Source organism: Exophiala oligosperma (genome assembly GCF_000835515.1).
Source record: "Exophiala oligosperma strain CBS 72588 unplaced genomic scaffold supercont1.6, whole genome shotgun sequence".
In the NCBI taxonomy this organism is placed as follows: Eukaryota; Fungi; Ascomycota; class Eurotiomycetes; order Chaetothyriales; family Herpotrichiellaceae; genus Exophiala; species Exophiala oligosperma.
This window is the reverse complement of record NW_015622823.1, coordinates 247,931-263,146: the sequence shown is the minus strand read 5'-3', so window position 1 is coordinate 263,146 and position 15,216 is coordinate 247,931. Positions and strand designations below refer to the sequence as shown.

General features: G+C 50.5%; 6 protein-coding genes across 6 annotated transcripts; 3 read left to right on the top strand and 3 right to left on the bottom strand.

The window, feature by feature from the left end:
* Positions 1-46: 46 nt before the first annotated feature.
* On the top strand, positions 47-2,110 carry PV06_06570 (uncharacterized protein; the record flags this gene model as incomplete). Its single annotated transcript, XM_016407707.1, has 2 exons — positions 47-114; positions 160-2,110. 2 exons carry the CDS (start codon positions 47-49, stop codon positions 2,108-2,110), a joined length of 2,019 nt encoding a protein of 672 aa, XP_016261187.1.
* Positions 2,111-2,429: 319 nt separating this feature from the next.
* On the top strand, positions 2,430-3,998 carry PV06_06569 (uncharacterized protein; the record flags this gene model as incomplete). Its single annotated transcript, XM_016407706.1, has 1 exon — positions 2,430-3,998. One exon carries the CDS (start codon positions 2,430-2,432, stop codon positions 3,996-3,998), a length of 1,569 nt encoding a protein of 522 aa, XP_016261186.1.
* A 2,676-nt stretch (positions 3,999-6,674) lies between these two features.
* Positions 6,675-8,096, bottom strand: PV06_06568 (uncharacterized protein; the record flags this gene model as incomplete). Its single annotated transcript, XM_016407705.1, has 1 exon — positions 6,675-8,096. The coding sequence occupies one exon, from the start codon at positions 8,094-8,096 to the stop codon at positions 6,675-6,677; it is 1,422 nt and encodes a 473-aa protein (XP_016261185.1).
* A 581-nt stretch (positions 8,097-8,677) lies between these two features.
* PV06_06567 (uncharacterized protein) lies at positions 8,678-10,139 on the bottom strand (the record flags this gene model as incomplete). Its single annotated transcript, XM_016407704.1, has 2 exons — positions 8,678-9,607; positions 9,672-10,139. 2 exons carry the CDS (start codon positions 10,137-10,139, stop codon positions 8,729-8,731), a joined length of 1,347 nt encoding a protein of 448 aa, XP_016261184.1. The 3' UTR covers positions 8,678-8,728.
* Positions 10,140-11,482: 1,343 nt separating this feature from the next.
* On the top strand, positions 11,483-13,574 carry PV06_06566 (uncharacterized protein). The gene is made up of 2 exons (XM_016407703.1): positions 11,483-11,829; positions 11,958-13,574. The coding sequence occupies exons 1-2, from the start codon at positions 11,617-11,619 to the stop codon at positions 13,089-13,091; spliced, it is 1,347 nt and encodes a 448-aa protein (XP_016261183.1). The 5' UTR covers positions 11,483-11,616; the 3' UTR covers positions 13,092-13,574.
* On the bottom strand, positions 13,497-15,185 carry PV06_06565 (uncharacterized protein). The gene is made up of 3 exons (XM_016407702.1): positions 15,078-15,185; positions 14,310-15,019; positions 13,497-14,214 (listed from the first exon to the last, which is right to left on the bottom strand). The coding sequence occupies exons 1-3, from the start codon at positions 15,121-15,123 to the stop codon at positions 13,825-13,827; spliced, it is 1,146 nt and encodes a 381-aa protein (XP_016261182.1). The 5' UTR covers positions 15,124-15,185; the 3' UTR covers positions 13,497-13,824.
* Positions 15,186-15,216: the final 31 nt, after the last annotated feature.

Sequence of the window (15,216 nt, the reverse complement as noted above, 5' to 3'; positions counted from 1 at the left end):
TCTACTCCGTAGTCAGTCACCCTCTCATCTCTGGTGTGCCAGTACAATGGATAGGTCGCTGGCGACCTTGTTACGGTCGTTGCAAACGTCCGAATATACCGAAGATGCTCTCAGGTAATCATCCCGAGGCGATACAAACCTGTTCTGACATTTGACCAGACTATTACCAACTGCTACGAACCTCCTGTCCAGGTTATCCAACCCTCTCAATATCACCCTGCTGACGTCGCATCTCCTGTCACACGATGCTCTCTTTCCCCAACCTATCGAGATTAGCCCATCTCGCCAGATATTCTCCGTCTTCTATACGGCGCTGCTGAGGTTGATTGAAGACAAACAGGATCCTGCTCGAGAACGACTTCGAAGTCATTTGTCTGTGGAAGACTGGGTAAAGGCAGTCGTTAAAGGCGCAGATGAACGGTCACCGCGATGGAGACACACACTGCTGCTGGGTGGCATACTGCTCGCATTCCAATCGAGACAATTTGAAGAGCTCCGGCCAGACCTGCGGAACAAGCTGGAGGCAGCTTTGGTAACGGCTACAAATCTTGCTCTTCAACAGAAAGATGCAGAAGTGAATTGCGAATTGAGCGTCATTTTTGTGGTGAACCACACGTTTCCCATCCTTTCCGATTTCCATCAGTCGCAACTTCAGTATGATCTTCTACTACCTTTACTGATTGACGCAACGTATTTTTCAAAAGAGGGTCTTGAGCATGGGTATTGGGTCGGAGCAATCGACAATGACATTCGCCAATCTTCACCCCAGAAGTTCAATTGGCCGTCGGCCTCGATTTCGTTCAAAAAGCTGGCGGAAATCAAGAAACGGAGTCTTTTAACAGCGCTGGGGTCGCTCTCGCGCTTGACTGCTCATTGTATCGACAATGTCCATGATCGGATGCTGATAGTCCATTGTACGAACAGAATTGGAGACTTCGCACGGACATTGGCAACAGCTTGGAGGCAGAACAAGTTGTCAGAAATCGACACCAGAGAAGAAGCACTGTACCTGGATCAGGAAACCATTAGCGCAACATTGCCGGCCCTTCTTCAATTACTCCGAGACACGATGTTTGCAGCCGTCATCACTCTGCGATCTGTCCTTGGACGTCTTCTCTGCGACCCTATATTGGGTGCAGACAATATTGCCCCAGGACTGGCCATGCAGACATTACACATTCTACGAGACACATATTTCATCGCCCATCGGTTTGGACTGGTCTCCTCTTCTCAGTATACTTTTGTCAATTTCACGGCTATCGATGTCTTGAGTCGATATCAACCACAATCAGAAAACCTTTTGGAGACAATCCGACCCGCGGAACTGGGACGAATTCCTGCTCATCCCCTTGACAGAATGCGCGATCTCTTCTTCCTCAATACTGCGGAGCACTTTACACTTACTGTTTCATCAAGGATGAGCCAGGAGCTGTTATTCAACGCGGCAGCGCCATATGTTGATCCTCGTGGTGACCCACGGTTGGGAGAAATCCTCGAAGCAGCCCATAGTGTCATGCTTGCCATTCTAGCGGCACCTCAAAATGGGGAAGTGGCAACAAAGAATGTTCCCTTCTACGTGGAGACATTGCTCCAGAGCTTTCCGATGCCATTGACAGCTCGACAGTTCAGACTCGCCATCAAATCTATTGTACGATTGGCAGCACCACCTTCTCCCATTGCAGTATCCATGCCGTTGATGCAAGCGATTATTCTTGACCTATTGAGAGAACGTATGGAACAAGCCTCCGAAGATCTGCTGCCGCCCAATCCCGACCTATCTCTTGAGAGCCAACAACCCTTATCTGAAAGAGCCAATCTTCTTCTAGCAATCATTGACTGTCTGAGTTCATTACCTGTTCCGCTATTGGAAGAGTGGCTTCCTTTGACAGCCGAGCTTTTACAGAAAGTGAAAAATCCATCACAAAAACAACAATGCCAACAGTGTTTGTGGGCGGCTTTGAGTGATGGTGAAATGGATGTAGATCGCGCTGCAACCTGCGTGGCTTGGTGGACCTCACGAGGCGGCAGGGAGCATGTCATGCTCGGGGAGCAACCAGAAGAGCAGGACTACATGATGAGTGGTGCCCTGCGGTTTGACAATAAACTATAAAATTGTCCTTGTTCCCTTGTTCGTTGATGTTGACCTTTTTGGTTCAATCCACCGTTTGCTTGGATTGAGCTGTTGTGTCAAAACACGATTGTTGTTTATCAAGCTATGCGGCCATCAACAAAGCAAGATACAAGATTCAGCGAGAGCCCGTTACAGGTGACTAGCACAAAGGCACAACACAGGAGCACGAATAAATTCGTTTCCAAGGCATCTTGTGCAATTACTTTTCATCTCTCACACATCTACTGCTCCCATATCGTACAGCCAAAATTTGTCTGCGAGTACCATTGCCGATCTGTCCAGCTACTTCTTCTGCAACATGGCTTCTATGCGGCGGACGAAGAACTTTGCCCTAGATGGCCAGACACCAATATTCCTTTACTCTATCCTCAAACAGCTCGACCTCAGATCAATTGACTGGAATCTGGTGGCTGAAAGTCTCGACATCTCCAATGGCCACGCCGCACGAATGCGCTATAGTCGGATGAGAACACAATTTGAAGGGATGTCAAAAGAGGCCAAACCGCCCAAACCCAAGAAGGACAACGAAGCCAAGGCTGCGAAAGAGAAGGCTGCAAAAGGCAAGAGAGCTCTATTGGAAGAGGAGACTGAGCGGCTGGGAACAGACAAACACAGTGTGCGAGCCTCCGGACAGGCACACAAAAGACCAAAGATTGGCCACCAGCACGGTAGCAACCCATGGGTATCTTCGGTCATGCCTGGTCAACAATACACAAACTCCTTCTGGCCTCATCCGCATCTTCCAACCATCAAGGCTGAACCGACGACGGATAACGGCTCAAGCGTAACCACCGCACCTCTCATCAAGAAGGATCCGGAAATCTTAGAGACGTTCAACAACAGCAACGGTGAAACTCATATCAAGCAGGAGCAGACTGTCAAAGAGGAGCCAAATACCAACGATGACGTCCTTCAAGAATTACCGCCTGTGCAGCCATCCACTGAGGAGAATAACGAACTTGCCGCCATTGCGATGAAGCAGGACCCATCGTACCCAACGACATACTACTATCCAACCTACCGGTACGGCAATGTGCCTGGCGCTTTCCACCATCAAAATGCCCCCGGGTACTACCAAACCTTTCCCATGCCTGCGGGCCACTCTGCTTACCCGATGCAGCAAACATACGCGTACAATCCATGGATTGGCCCACGACAAAGCATCAATCCATGGACTCAGTCTGCAATGGCGGCACCAATTGCACCAGCTGCTGCAACGACCACGGCCCATCCTGAGAACATGATTGACAATCATATCCCACTCAACCCGCACGCCAGCTCTTATGAAGACTTGCTCAATATGCCGCTGTACACGGGAACTCCCCACAACTTCCAATTTGACGTCACAACTCCAGAACTGATTCTTGAGGATCAGAACGTGACCGAAGCTTTGGTCAGCACTCCAGCTCAAGATGCTACAGCAGTGGCAGTTGAACAACCAACAACAAACCTGTCTAAGGAGTCACAACCAGGGAAGGAGAAAACAAAGTCTAGCTCACCGCCTGTTCTTGATTTGAGCAGCGACACTGTACCGGGGCAGCCCTTTCACCAGAACGCTATCGAGAACAGTTTGTCAGAGGAGCAGCCCAAGACTACGACCGAACTGACTTTGGCCTCGGGCGTGAATACTGACGCTCAAGTTTCACCATCTGGTCTCGTCGTTGATGGAGACCAGGCAAACGTCGGCAACGAGGCAGATGCCGAACACGACGTTGACGACGAGCAGCAGGCCACCACCATTCCCATTGTTGTCGAAACCGAGAAAGAGTCAAGTGTTGTTGTGATCGAGTCCGAGGCAGGTGCAATTGAGGCCGACAAAACAATGGTCGTGATCAAACCTGAGCTGGTCGAGATTTTGGATCCTTGAGCGGGAACCCGGAAGTGTGTTGAGTTTGTGTTGACTGAAGAAGAATATTCGGACACAAGATGAACCGGTGTGTGATTGAATTCGCACGTGCGAGGAAAAGAGTGAATTTTTGTATCGGATGGATGTGAGAAGAAAGCCGTCTGAGAGATGTTTACTACGAGGATGGGGAAGAAGAGGCGTGAAGAACTAAAGATTATGACTGCCTTCTATGACTGCCTTCGAAAACGACTCTCCTACTAGAGGCGAGGCATCGTTCTTGCAAGGTCTTTCTTGTTGTGTTGCTAGAATTGGTTTTCTCATAGCTCGTTAAATGACTTTCTACCCATATCAATTTTTCTCTTTCTAATCCCGACGCGCTATTATATCTTTGCATTCAAGAATGATGAGCGTCCTTGGGAGAAAACCACAAAGTGTATCATGACAGTGTAGCTTTCTCACGTCGCTGGCCTCTTTCCATTTTCCTATCGTCGTCGTTCCCTGTCCATTCGTGATGGAACAATTGTTCCCCAACAACGCACACCGAGTCAACTGAGTCCAGTGGGTGTGGTTTGATGTTGGTATTGTTGTCTATTCCTACCTCACATCCTTGGTCCTCAGGTTCCGAAACCCGGCGCGTTCGAGGTCCGTCTGCAACAAACCCGGAAGACCGACGTGGTGCAACACGACCTCGCGACAATTCTTCCTCATCCCCGCTGGTGGCGGAGGCGTCCACTCACCCCTCAGGATCCGCTCGACGGCCTGGCTCAAGAAAGACGCGTTCTCCGTGTACGTCATGAAGCCGTTGGACACGGAAACGTAAAAGATGCCCGGGTGCCGCTGGTCGTAGAAGCGGAGGTACATGGGCCGATCGATGTCCGCCACGGCCAACGAGTCGTAGTCTCCCGGGCCCGTGCCGCCGGGGAGGAACGACGTGTCGGTCGACCATCCCGTCGCGGCGACGACGAGGGTCGGTGTCAGCATCGTTCCGTCGGACAACTCGAGTGTATTCCCCGAGATGGATTTCACGGTCGTGTCGTTGTGGATGTGAAACCGACCTGCTCGGTAAGGGGCGACGAGGTGCGTGCGTAGAATGTATCCAACTTTGCTCGATGGTGCGTCGTCTGTTGAATTTGATACAGTGCGAGTGGAATAGTCAGTGATTTTCTCTTCATGATGAATCAATCGCCAACCACTTTGGAGTGACGGGAACGTACCAAACGGGGGAGACCATTCTGGAACACCATGGAGAATGGCCCAAATCAACGTGACGCAGTAGAGAAACGTGTCGACCACGAAAATGGGCAAGAGTCTGTACAAGACTCGGAGGACGTGCAGTTCGGACCATCCGTGCTTCCACATCCATGGCCACCACATGTCGGGGGCACCCCTGGGAACAGTAAAATGTCAATGTACACTCCGGTTCACAAGTCAGGATCCTTCTTTGGCTCGAAGATCAAGCTAGGCACGACGAGAGGGAAAAATGACGTACCAATGCGCAACTCGTGCCACGACGTGAACGTTTGTCGCTTTTTGTGTGAGACATGCCTCTTGCACGATATCCATCGCAGAAGGACCCGCACCGACGACGACGATATCTGATGCAGGGAGGTCACTCGGATCCCGAATCTCGTTGTTGTGTTTGATGGGGAACGTTGCCGTCTCCTGGCCAGGAAATCGAGGGACGTACTCGTGAACGTTATGACCACTGGTACACCAAACAGAATGAGTCAAGGCCAAGCCATTAATATAGATACCGATTCACACATCGTGACATCAAGGTGAAAAGGAATATCGCATTGTACAAACCTGCACACAAGAACACTTCTCGTGAAAATGGTCCTGGTGGCACCCTCCACTCCTGTCACCGGGCCAATGGTAGCCTTATGAAGCATTGGCTTGATCATCTCGACCGAGGTGACTTCGTGCTGCCACAAAACACGTTGGCGAAGCTTGAACTCGGTGACATATGCATCGCAGAATGCAGCGACCTGATCTCTCGGAGCGCGTCGTGCGGGTTCTTCTTCGGGAAATTTGACTCCGTGAACTTCGTACTCAATCTTCAAGTCCTGGAGAGTTGAATAGGCCGGGATATGACCGGTCCAGATGCCACCGGGGATATCTTGACGCTCGACTGCGACCACAGCAAGTGGAGGGTCGTTTCTCAGGAGATTGCGAAGACATACCATGCCTGTCATGCTGCAGAGTCAGGGTCGAGTTGACGCAGGTAGGCGAATACGCGAGAAGACATACCTGACGGCCCCATACCGACAATGAGGGCGTCAATGGGTTCATCCGCCGATTTACCTACAGTGGGCGAAGCGGGCTTTCTTACTGAAGTGGTCATGGTGTTTGACTGGGTGACACCAATCAGTGGATGACATTGATAGCGGAGGCAGGACGAGACCAGTGTCGAGTGCGAGGTGGAAGGTCAGTTATATGTTGTAGACCTGTGCGTATGTTGCGATCGTAATAGAGTCAACAGGACAAGAGATCTAGTATGGAGGGCTCCTATCAGAGTGGGGCCACTGCCGTACTTGACCATACCGCTTTGGCTATTTCGGTGCGAGGTGGAGTAGAGATCGCACCCGAATGTTCCAATGAGGAGAAAGACAGTGGTCTCGAGGTTCGTATGGAAGAAGACATAGACTGGAAACGCTTTCAGTCCGTTATCCCGGGAAGTCATGTCTAATGAAATTGTCAAAACAGCACAATATCATGACCGTGGCGGTCCAGGAAAACATCCCACCTCTCGCTTCCTCCGGCATCCCAATATTTAGTCATGGCTTGAAGAGCACTATTCACATTGCCCATTCCGAAAGCCGCCATGCTCTGCATTCTCTCTTGGAGAATTCGTCTCTGGCTTGGGTCATCAGTTTCACAACCGGCGGTAAAAACTGGCCAGAGTACGAGGATGTTGGCCACAGAGTCTGGACGAATCCTCTGCAGTGCGCCGACAATTTGATAGGTTGCATGTGCCGGCTTGATATGGTTCTTAGGTAACTGTTCCACCCTTCGATAAAGGTGTAGTAACGAAGCATAAATAAATGCTTGATGGGTATTCTCCATGTCTTTGGCCAATGTCATATTGAGCGGATTCTGCGCAAAGGAAGGGCGAACCTTGCGATCTAATAAACTGTATATCTGTTTCTCCGTGCTTTGAATGTCGTCCGCAAGGCCATTATGACTATTCTCTCGCTCCGCATCGTCGGTCCCATAGACGCGTTCGATATGTTTTGTCTGCTTTCGAGCCAAGCGTCCAATCTTGGCCAGGAGAGGCATCAGCTCCAAAGAACATCCAACAAACTCGTCAATGTAGGCAGCTCGCCTTGCGGAACGATACTGGCCGTGGCGCACAGTACTTGTACGAAGGCCCGAAATTCCCGCAAACATATCAAGTGTCTCGAACCATTTGATGAGGAAGTGCCAAGTTGAGTCGATATCGCGATCCATTTCCTTGTCGTGTTCAAGCGCAGAAAGAAGAAGCTTATGTATTCCCAGCAAATGTATTCTCCATGTATCCAAATTGCCAGAGATCACATCAGATGTGCAGAGAGCAAGGGCAGTACCGACAGTCTCTTTCTTGTGCATTTGGCTGGGATCGTTCATTGCCAGACGAAGGCCCTTCAGAGCGGCATGGGTAAACGTTGCAACAGACATTGAGGTGAATTCGTCGACAAAGCCACGTAGCCGAGCATAATGTCTGGCACCGGACGCGAGTAATGCATATAGGAGATGCGGGGTGCCAAAAGCAACTTGAAGCAGTCCGCCTCGAAGTGGATTAGAGTCTCCTGACATTGGGAAAATGACGGGCGCTGTCTGACTGCAATAATGGTGCATGAAGAAGCGGCTTTCGGATGACAGGAGTGTATTCGGTCCAGCGAGACATTGTGGTGGGCTCGTTGTGAAGTGGTTGTGTGGTGCCGTGTACAAATCTCCCCTGGAAAGCATACAGTGTTCTGTATTCAAATCATCCTCAGTTTTCGACAGCTTAGATGACCTTGGTATGGAGGTCAGAACCTCGATTACTGGAGGCCAAGCTGAAGAGATCTGGAAGTCCGGAGCTTCAACATCGATATTCCCTCCATGAACATGCAGGCCATCAGATGTGGCTCCGGGCATGTTGTGTTGCGATAGTCCGGACGTAGCATGGGTGGCAGTGTCCGGCATATATTCATGCTGCGTAGGACCAAGTAATCTTTTGGAAGGTTGGTATTGAGATCGTCTTCGGCGCTTTTTGAACGGTCGGCCTTGAGTCCAGGAGAGTCTGAATTCGTATAGGCATAGGTCTGAGCGAGACCTGCAGCGGGCACATATTGGTTTTGCTTCGTCACACTTCAGGGGCAGCATCAGATTAGCAAATGTGATTTTACTACAATTCGCAACAGTAGCGACTGACTTTGACTTTTCTTCTCTTGCATTCCACGCATCCAGACCTTGTCTTGCAAGCTGGCCGCGTTTCGACCATTGCTTGGACTGTCAGTGTCTCTCTAGGGCAATGCAGCCCTCTGGATCATCTGGAGATGACTTCAATGCACATGTGAAATAGTAATCGACTGTGAAAATGAATGATCCCAACTGTTAAGTTGCTAGATGATGTTGGAGTGGAGGACATAGGGACTGATAGGGGATGTCCGCTTTGCTCCCACCCGGGCTTGTCGCAGCGAAGTACTTGAACAGAACTAGTCGATCACTCAGCCCTCGAGTATCGCGGGATGCTTCTTGATAAAATAATTGTATTGCATCAATCATAGTCATAGCGAATCCATTGGGTTTAACACTCTTTCTTCCAGCACAAATTCCTTCCGACCGGTGAACATCAAACATCGGCATGTAAGGTCCTCTTCTGTCCAAAGTCGCGACCCATTTTCGATGGTGCGATTCTGCAGTTCGTTCATCGTCTGTACGATCCAGTCTTTCGTTTCCTGAAATTTTGCACTCTCGAACGATAACATCAATGCGGTAGGATAGATATTGACATGCTTTGCCGATTTCTGGAGCTTCCACAGACGCTTGCTGAGACACACATTTCTCCATGTAAAGTCGGCGATTTCTGCTGGAGAAGAGGACATGCCGGCCAGCATGTTGTTGACTACTATGCATCCAATAGCGTGCATGATGACAACATGCAGCAGATCAATGTTGCGAATGGTTGAAATGTCGCATGTAGGTCTGAGAGAGGAGACTGCCATCGCTGACCCCTCGCAAGGATACCTTAAGAGAGTATCGAGGTGTCTGCCAATTATTCGCAGCCGATTCGAGGTGGTATATGCCTGTTCTTCCACAATTGGGTCGCTTATGAGCTTACTATCTTGGTTTCGGAATGTTATCAACAGATCTGGAAAAGATACCATGACTACAAGGATCTGATAGAGTAATCGTTCGATGCCGGAAGCCTTCTGTCGTTGTGTAAAGATCGACGTCCACTCCGGACTGTTCAGGAAGCATTTTTCGCCATTGGCGACGTTTTCGAGAAGGATTGGGAACGCGTGGTTTGCTAATGCGTGGAACAGCACATCGTCTTCGGGTGGGAAAGGTCCGATGCAGGACAACATTTTGCCGATACCACGAACGTGAAATGCGGAATAACTAGGACCTAAGTGAGGGCTGCCACCATGGAAGTTTCCCAGTGCCTAGATGCATAATTAGCTATCTAGTGAACGAGGCAAAAGAGGGAGTGTGTCAAGGATGGTATACCTCGATTCTCTGCATGACGATCATGGCTGCAAGCGTCGTTTTCTCAAAGCGATGCTTTGGATCTTCGAATGCTACCCGCAAAGACCTAAGAGCCTTGCCGTACAGTTTCAAGTCGATGTTGCCTTGATGATACGGGACTGGAGACAACAGCGCTTGAGTATCTAGCACGCATTCTAAGGCTGCCGCCAGAGCCGGACTGTTCTCGATGACCAGTGGCAAGCTCTGCAGAAGTCGGGCGAAGGCTGATTCGGTCCCGTCCTGCAGCTCAACGTGAATGCGATGGACGAGGTCTGCTGCAATTATAGTGGCGTGTTTGGAGGAGATCCGACCGTCAATGTAAGGCCAGGCCAAAAATTGCGTGTGGTCTGGCGCCACGGAGGTGGTGCTGGATGTCGCGGTTCGGCTACCGTTCGAGGCATCTTGATTCTCCTTTCTAGGTAAAGAAGCCGAGAAATGCAGTGATGACATCGGCTGCGGCTCTGGATTCTGGCGATTCTTTACGAATCTGTACTTGGGGGGTGGTCCCGAACATGGTCGATTACTCTTCCGACATTGACCACACACGGGAGCCTGTCCATCGCACTGTGCAAATTATGGATGGTCAGATATATTGGACAGTCAAGCACATACAAGCAAGGACAACGCTAAATCTTAACGTACCTTGATCTTACGCAAGCGGCAAGTTGTGCATCTAATACTTGTTGCCACCATCTTTGTCGTTGCCGTAACTTGTCACACCCGTACTCGTACACCTCTCGCTATATATGTTAGACCGTGGCATGCTTCAAGGCGCCCTAGCTGAGATGAAAGCTTTGGAGCTGGCAAGACTTTTTGTAACATATAGCAGGGGGGGGTCCCTTCACTGGATCCGAGAATCGTGCAGTGCAGAGAGAGCCGTGTACCTTTGATCCCAAGCATAGGGCTGAGAAATTCGTTCCGTGGCCGGGAGACGAAGATCCTTCAGGCGTCCGAGACGATCTGTCCAAGCTTCGTCCTTGGCTGCTGAATCAGGCAAAGTATTCGGGCATATCCGAGCCAACGCAGAGCCTCCAAGTGGACGAAATAACTTGCTATACCGTCCACGGTACTGGGCTGAGGGCTGTTACCGATTTCCCAGAGAGGACACGGAAGTCTTCCTTGTCTTGAAAGTCAATGGCCTTGCAAGAAGCCCTTACTGAGCTGGATTATCACAGATGAAAGGGCGGATGGATCATTTAATAATTGTCGGTGAGCATTCAGCCCTACCAGGCACCACATACGAGGATAGGTGAACGACCGCTGTCGGAGCATGAAACCGTAGCAAGGGTAGAATCCCCTGGAGATACGACGATTGGGTGCTTGAGGCCGATTTGTCGAAATGTCGGTATGAGGGCACGACATGGAGATCTGAATAGATGCTTCGTATTGACCTTGACTAAGCCTTTCTGAGACCAACGTCTAAACGAGAACCTGTTCTTCTGGTTCCCACGGACCCAAGGTAACTTACCATTCAGCATTTTCGACGTCGGTATGACTGACAGTATCTTCTTCAAACACCTGGTCAAACACCTCCAAACACCGTCGATCCACAATCGTTGGAGACATCGCCGACCTCATTTTGTTATATATGGTTACAACATTCCCCGAAGGCTGGTGGATGAATTATTGCGTGGGCCAAGGCAAGTCGCGTACGTGGGAGAAGAGCACGATTGTATAAACACTTCAACCTAGAGATATTGTACGGTGATTAACAGAACACTCCAAACGTAAAAGGCGGAGTCGAAAGACGTCAGTCATGTGTTCTTGTTACTCCTCACTTTTTAATGCTCATACAATACCAAGTACAGTACTTCGTACAAAACGAAGGAATTCATTCTCTTGAAATACAATCATCACCATGACCAAGTAATCATCTCGTGCGGTATCCTCATCCTCCTCCTCCTCATCATCACTACCAATAACAACAATGTTTTCATCATTCATCCCATCCTCCTTTCCTCACTTCGGCTTCGGCCGGTCCAAGATAGCTCAAGCCATCACCATCCCATCAGTCGAGGTCCACGACATTGAAGTATCAAGCGACAAAAGAGGACGACGGCTCAAGCACCTCGTCAAACTCAACCATGCCACCTACTCGATCCTGTACCATAGTTTACGTTTCCACAATCACACACCTCATGTAAATATATGCGAAGCAAACCCCTTCTCTCTTCCTCTGGTCCCTTGTTTTTGCTCTCTCTCTCTCCCTTCGTCTTTCTCTTTTACCGTGCTCCTAACATGGGGTTTTGATATTTCCCTTCGCTTTAGATTCTCGGCTCAGCTTATCTCTTTGACGGATCGGCCGACCACTTGAACAACGTGTACGAAGATGTGTCTACCCACGACAACCTCGAACACTGGGAAGACTCGCCATCCGAGATCGCCGCCCACGACTACCGGGATTACCTGGGACAGCGCAATTACCAGCGTGCCTTTGTGGATTTCTTTGAAGACCAACTCGTCCTACAAGGCTACGACTGGAAGTCCGTGGTCGAGAAATACCTATTCGACCGCGGTCCCAAGTCCAGCCCCAACGCTTACCCGATGTTCAACTGCTTGACCTCCGGGCTAGGGCACCCTCTCATCCACCTGGGGTACGCTTACGAACTCAACTCGCGCGAGATTGCGATGGAGGCCCTCGGTCTCGCGGCGACGTGCTATAATCCTGTCTTGGCCAAACTCCTCGAAACGAAACCCGCCAGCGGGCGAACCCACAGCACAAACGACATCTTTGAAATCTTTGAGCGGGTCCACGCCGACAAACGTCTCGACCACGCCTTTGACGGACACGGGGACGACAAACTCGACCACCTCTGGACCGACCCCGAGCTGGTTTCTATCCTGCTCGAGCACTGGTCAGGTTGGAACATCACCGACCCGACCCGAGACTTTGCCCAGAGCCAAGCGCTCGCCGTGGCCCTACACACGTCCGTGGCCTCCAGCGTCGGCGGCCACGGGTACGATTTTCTGCTCGTCCACCTCCTGACGACGTCACACGCCGTGAGGATCCTGATCCCCTTCTTCGAGGCGGAACACCACCTTCCCTTGGTGAGGGAGTGGTTCTTGATCGCACTCTCAATCTACATCACCCAAAACAGGCCGCCAATCAAGAAGGAAAACGTGACGTCGTACGACCTCAAGGGGAGAGACTGGGGGTTTGTCACCCACAAAGCCCTCGAGGGCGACCACAGGTACGACGCTCATTTCGTCAAGGCTTGCCGGGCAATGCTCGAGGCTGAAAGGACGTGGGGGAAACGAGACGTCACCACCACGGAAGAGAAGGAGAAGGAGAAGGAGACGAAGGATGAAAACAGCAACAACAATTACTGGCTAAAAGGGGCGGTCAGATTCGCCGATGAGTTTAGTGGGTGGGTGTTTGGTGATGGTGAGGAATCGTCATAGTGTGGGTCGGATTCTAATCATACTCGAGCGTCTACTCTGTATCACGAGGTCGACACTGGGGACAAGAGGGAGTGTTCCAAGACTGTCAGTACGAGTATGGGTATCAAGGACAAGCACAAGGACGGGCACGAAAAAATCCCCAAGACTGCCGGTGTCATCACGGACAAGGGTACGAGTACAGATACTGGTAAGAGTACGACCACCGAAGCCGACAACAAAAAGACAAAAAGCTGGACCGACAGATTGAAAACCGTCTGGAAAAGTCTCGATTGCTTCTCAAACGAGTACGGACTGTGGTGGATGTGAGAGAGAGAGAGGTTGTCATTAATGAATGTGAATGAATGTCGATGGCGCAAATCATCTTTATACCACCATCTTTACAGTGAGTGCCTGAAGCATAGTCTGCTGTGATGTAATCTCATATAATGTGAACCGCCCATGGCCATTGTATATTATACAGAAAGAATATTTACCCTGCCTTTGGTGTAGAGTACCTCATCCCAAGACATCTGAGTCAAGTGCATACAATACAGTACAGCACAGTAAGTTACCAGCAACTCTTGCAAGCATGTTGACCTAGTTGGAATTGGAAAACCGGCGAGAAACATCTTCTCACCCACAAATACCTTTTTCTCTCTCGCGCGCTTCTTGTCATACAATTATACAGGTGGACTCAAGCTGTTGACTCAAGCTATTGTAGCCAATAACCTGCAAGCAGCACATACCGTACATTCTACTGCGACACAAGCATGTTCTTGATCCTCACCCAATAATCCGGATGAACCTGTTTCTCGACCTCCTCCTTACTCAACCATTTATAATCCTCAATCTCGACACCATTCTTCTTGGCGGCGGCCAAATCGGCTTGTCCAGCCATGATACGCGCCTTCATGTAAAAAGTCTTTTCCCCGTCGATCATGTCGCCCTCGGCGGCCTTGTACTGTTTGAGCGGCGCTTTGGTCGGAGCTGCTTTCGACGTCTCGGTAGCTGCTGCGGATGAGGATAACGTAGGATTCGGGATGGGTGATGCGAATTTGTGGACGTAGTGGCCGACTGGGTGGTTGCCGACGAAGAAGGTGTTCATGTTGTGACCTAGAGAGCTGAACAAGATTCGTTGTGCGGCCTATAATTTTTCCTCCTGTCAGTCATTTTCCCCCCAGTCGCCCTATCACGCAGTAGAGAACCGCAAGGGGTATATGGGATGTGTCGTGAACTTACCTCTTTCAATCCCTCAAAACCTATGAGAGTTCCGCTTGGAAACTTCCACAGCTCGCTCTCCTCTTGAGCTGCCATTCCGGCCTTCTTATTCTTGACCAACAGGTAAAGCGTGCGCTGTAAGCTCCGTTCCAAACTTCGCTGGTCGTTGGTCTCGTCTGCGGGCATCCTTCGCTTCAGACCGGCAAATTTGGGATCTCCCGCGCCGGTAAAGTCTTCTGCTCGCCCTTCTTCGGCGATGAGATCCTGGACCAACTTCGACTGAGATCCGGAATCGTCGCCGATCAGAGCTTCGTCGTTCCACGACTCCGGCGTGTACGCATTGTACTCGCCGATATCTCTCGTGGCGGCTCCGCCGCGTTGTCTGCGATGGTTGCGCCAGTTCTCGAACGCCGGGGTTCCTCGCTTGTAATAAAAGTACTGCGTGAAGGGCAAAACCAGGCGCTCGTTCAGCCGTCTTTGGTACAGATAGTATGCTGTCTCGAAGGGATGGGGGTCGGGAGTGATGAGCGGAGGTCGCGACACGACGACTCCGGCCTTGATCGTGTAGACGGGTTGGGAGGCGGGAGAGGCTTCAGGGCCATCCGGAGAGAGCTGTGTGACAGGGGGAGCTTCAACCGTAGTGGCTTTTACCGTCGCCGTCGACGCATGTCTTTGTTGAGAAAGAGCTTGTCGACACGATCGGCAGACATGGTTGTTGGAAGAGGAAAACCCTGAAATGGTGTGAGCAGTGTCTTTCGTAGGAGTGTTTGTGCGCAATTGAAGACTTACCCAAAACATCAGCGATGCGCTTCACACCTCTTGACCGAGGAGACATGGCGATGGATGGTACAATTGAACCAGAGAGAAGTGCGCAGTCTTGTTTCTGGTGCCGTGATTGATGCTTCGGATTCCAAAATCTTTAGCACGA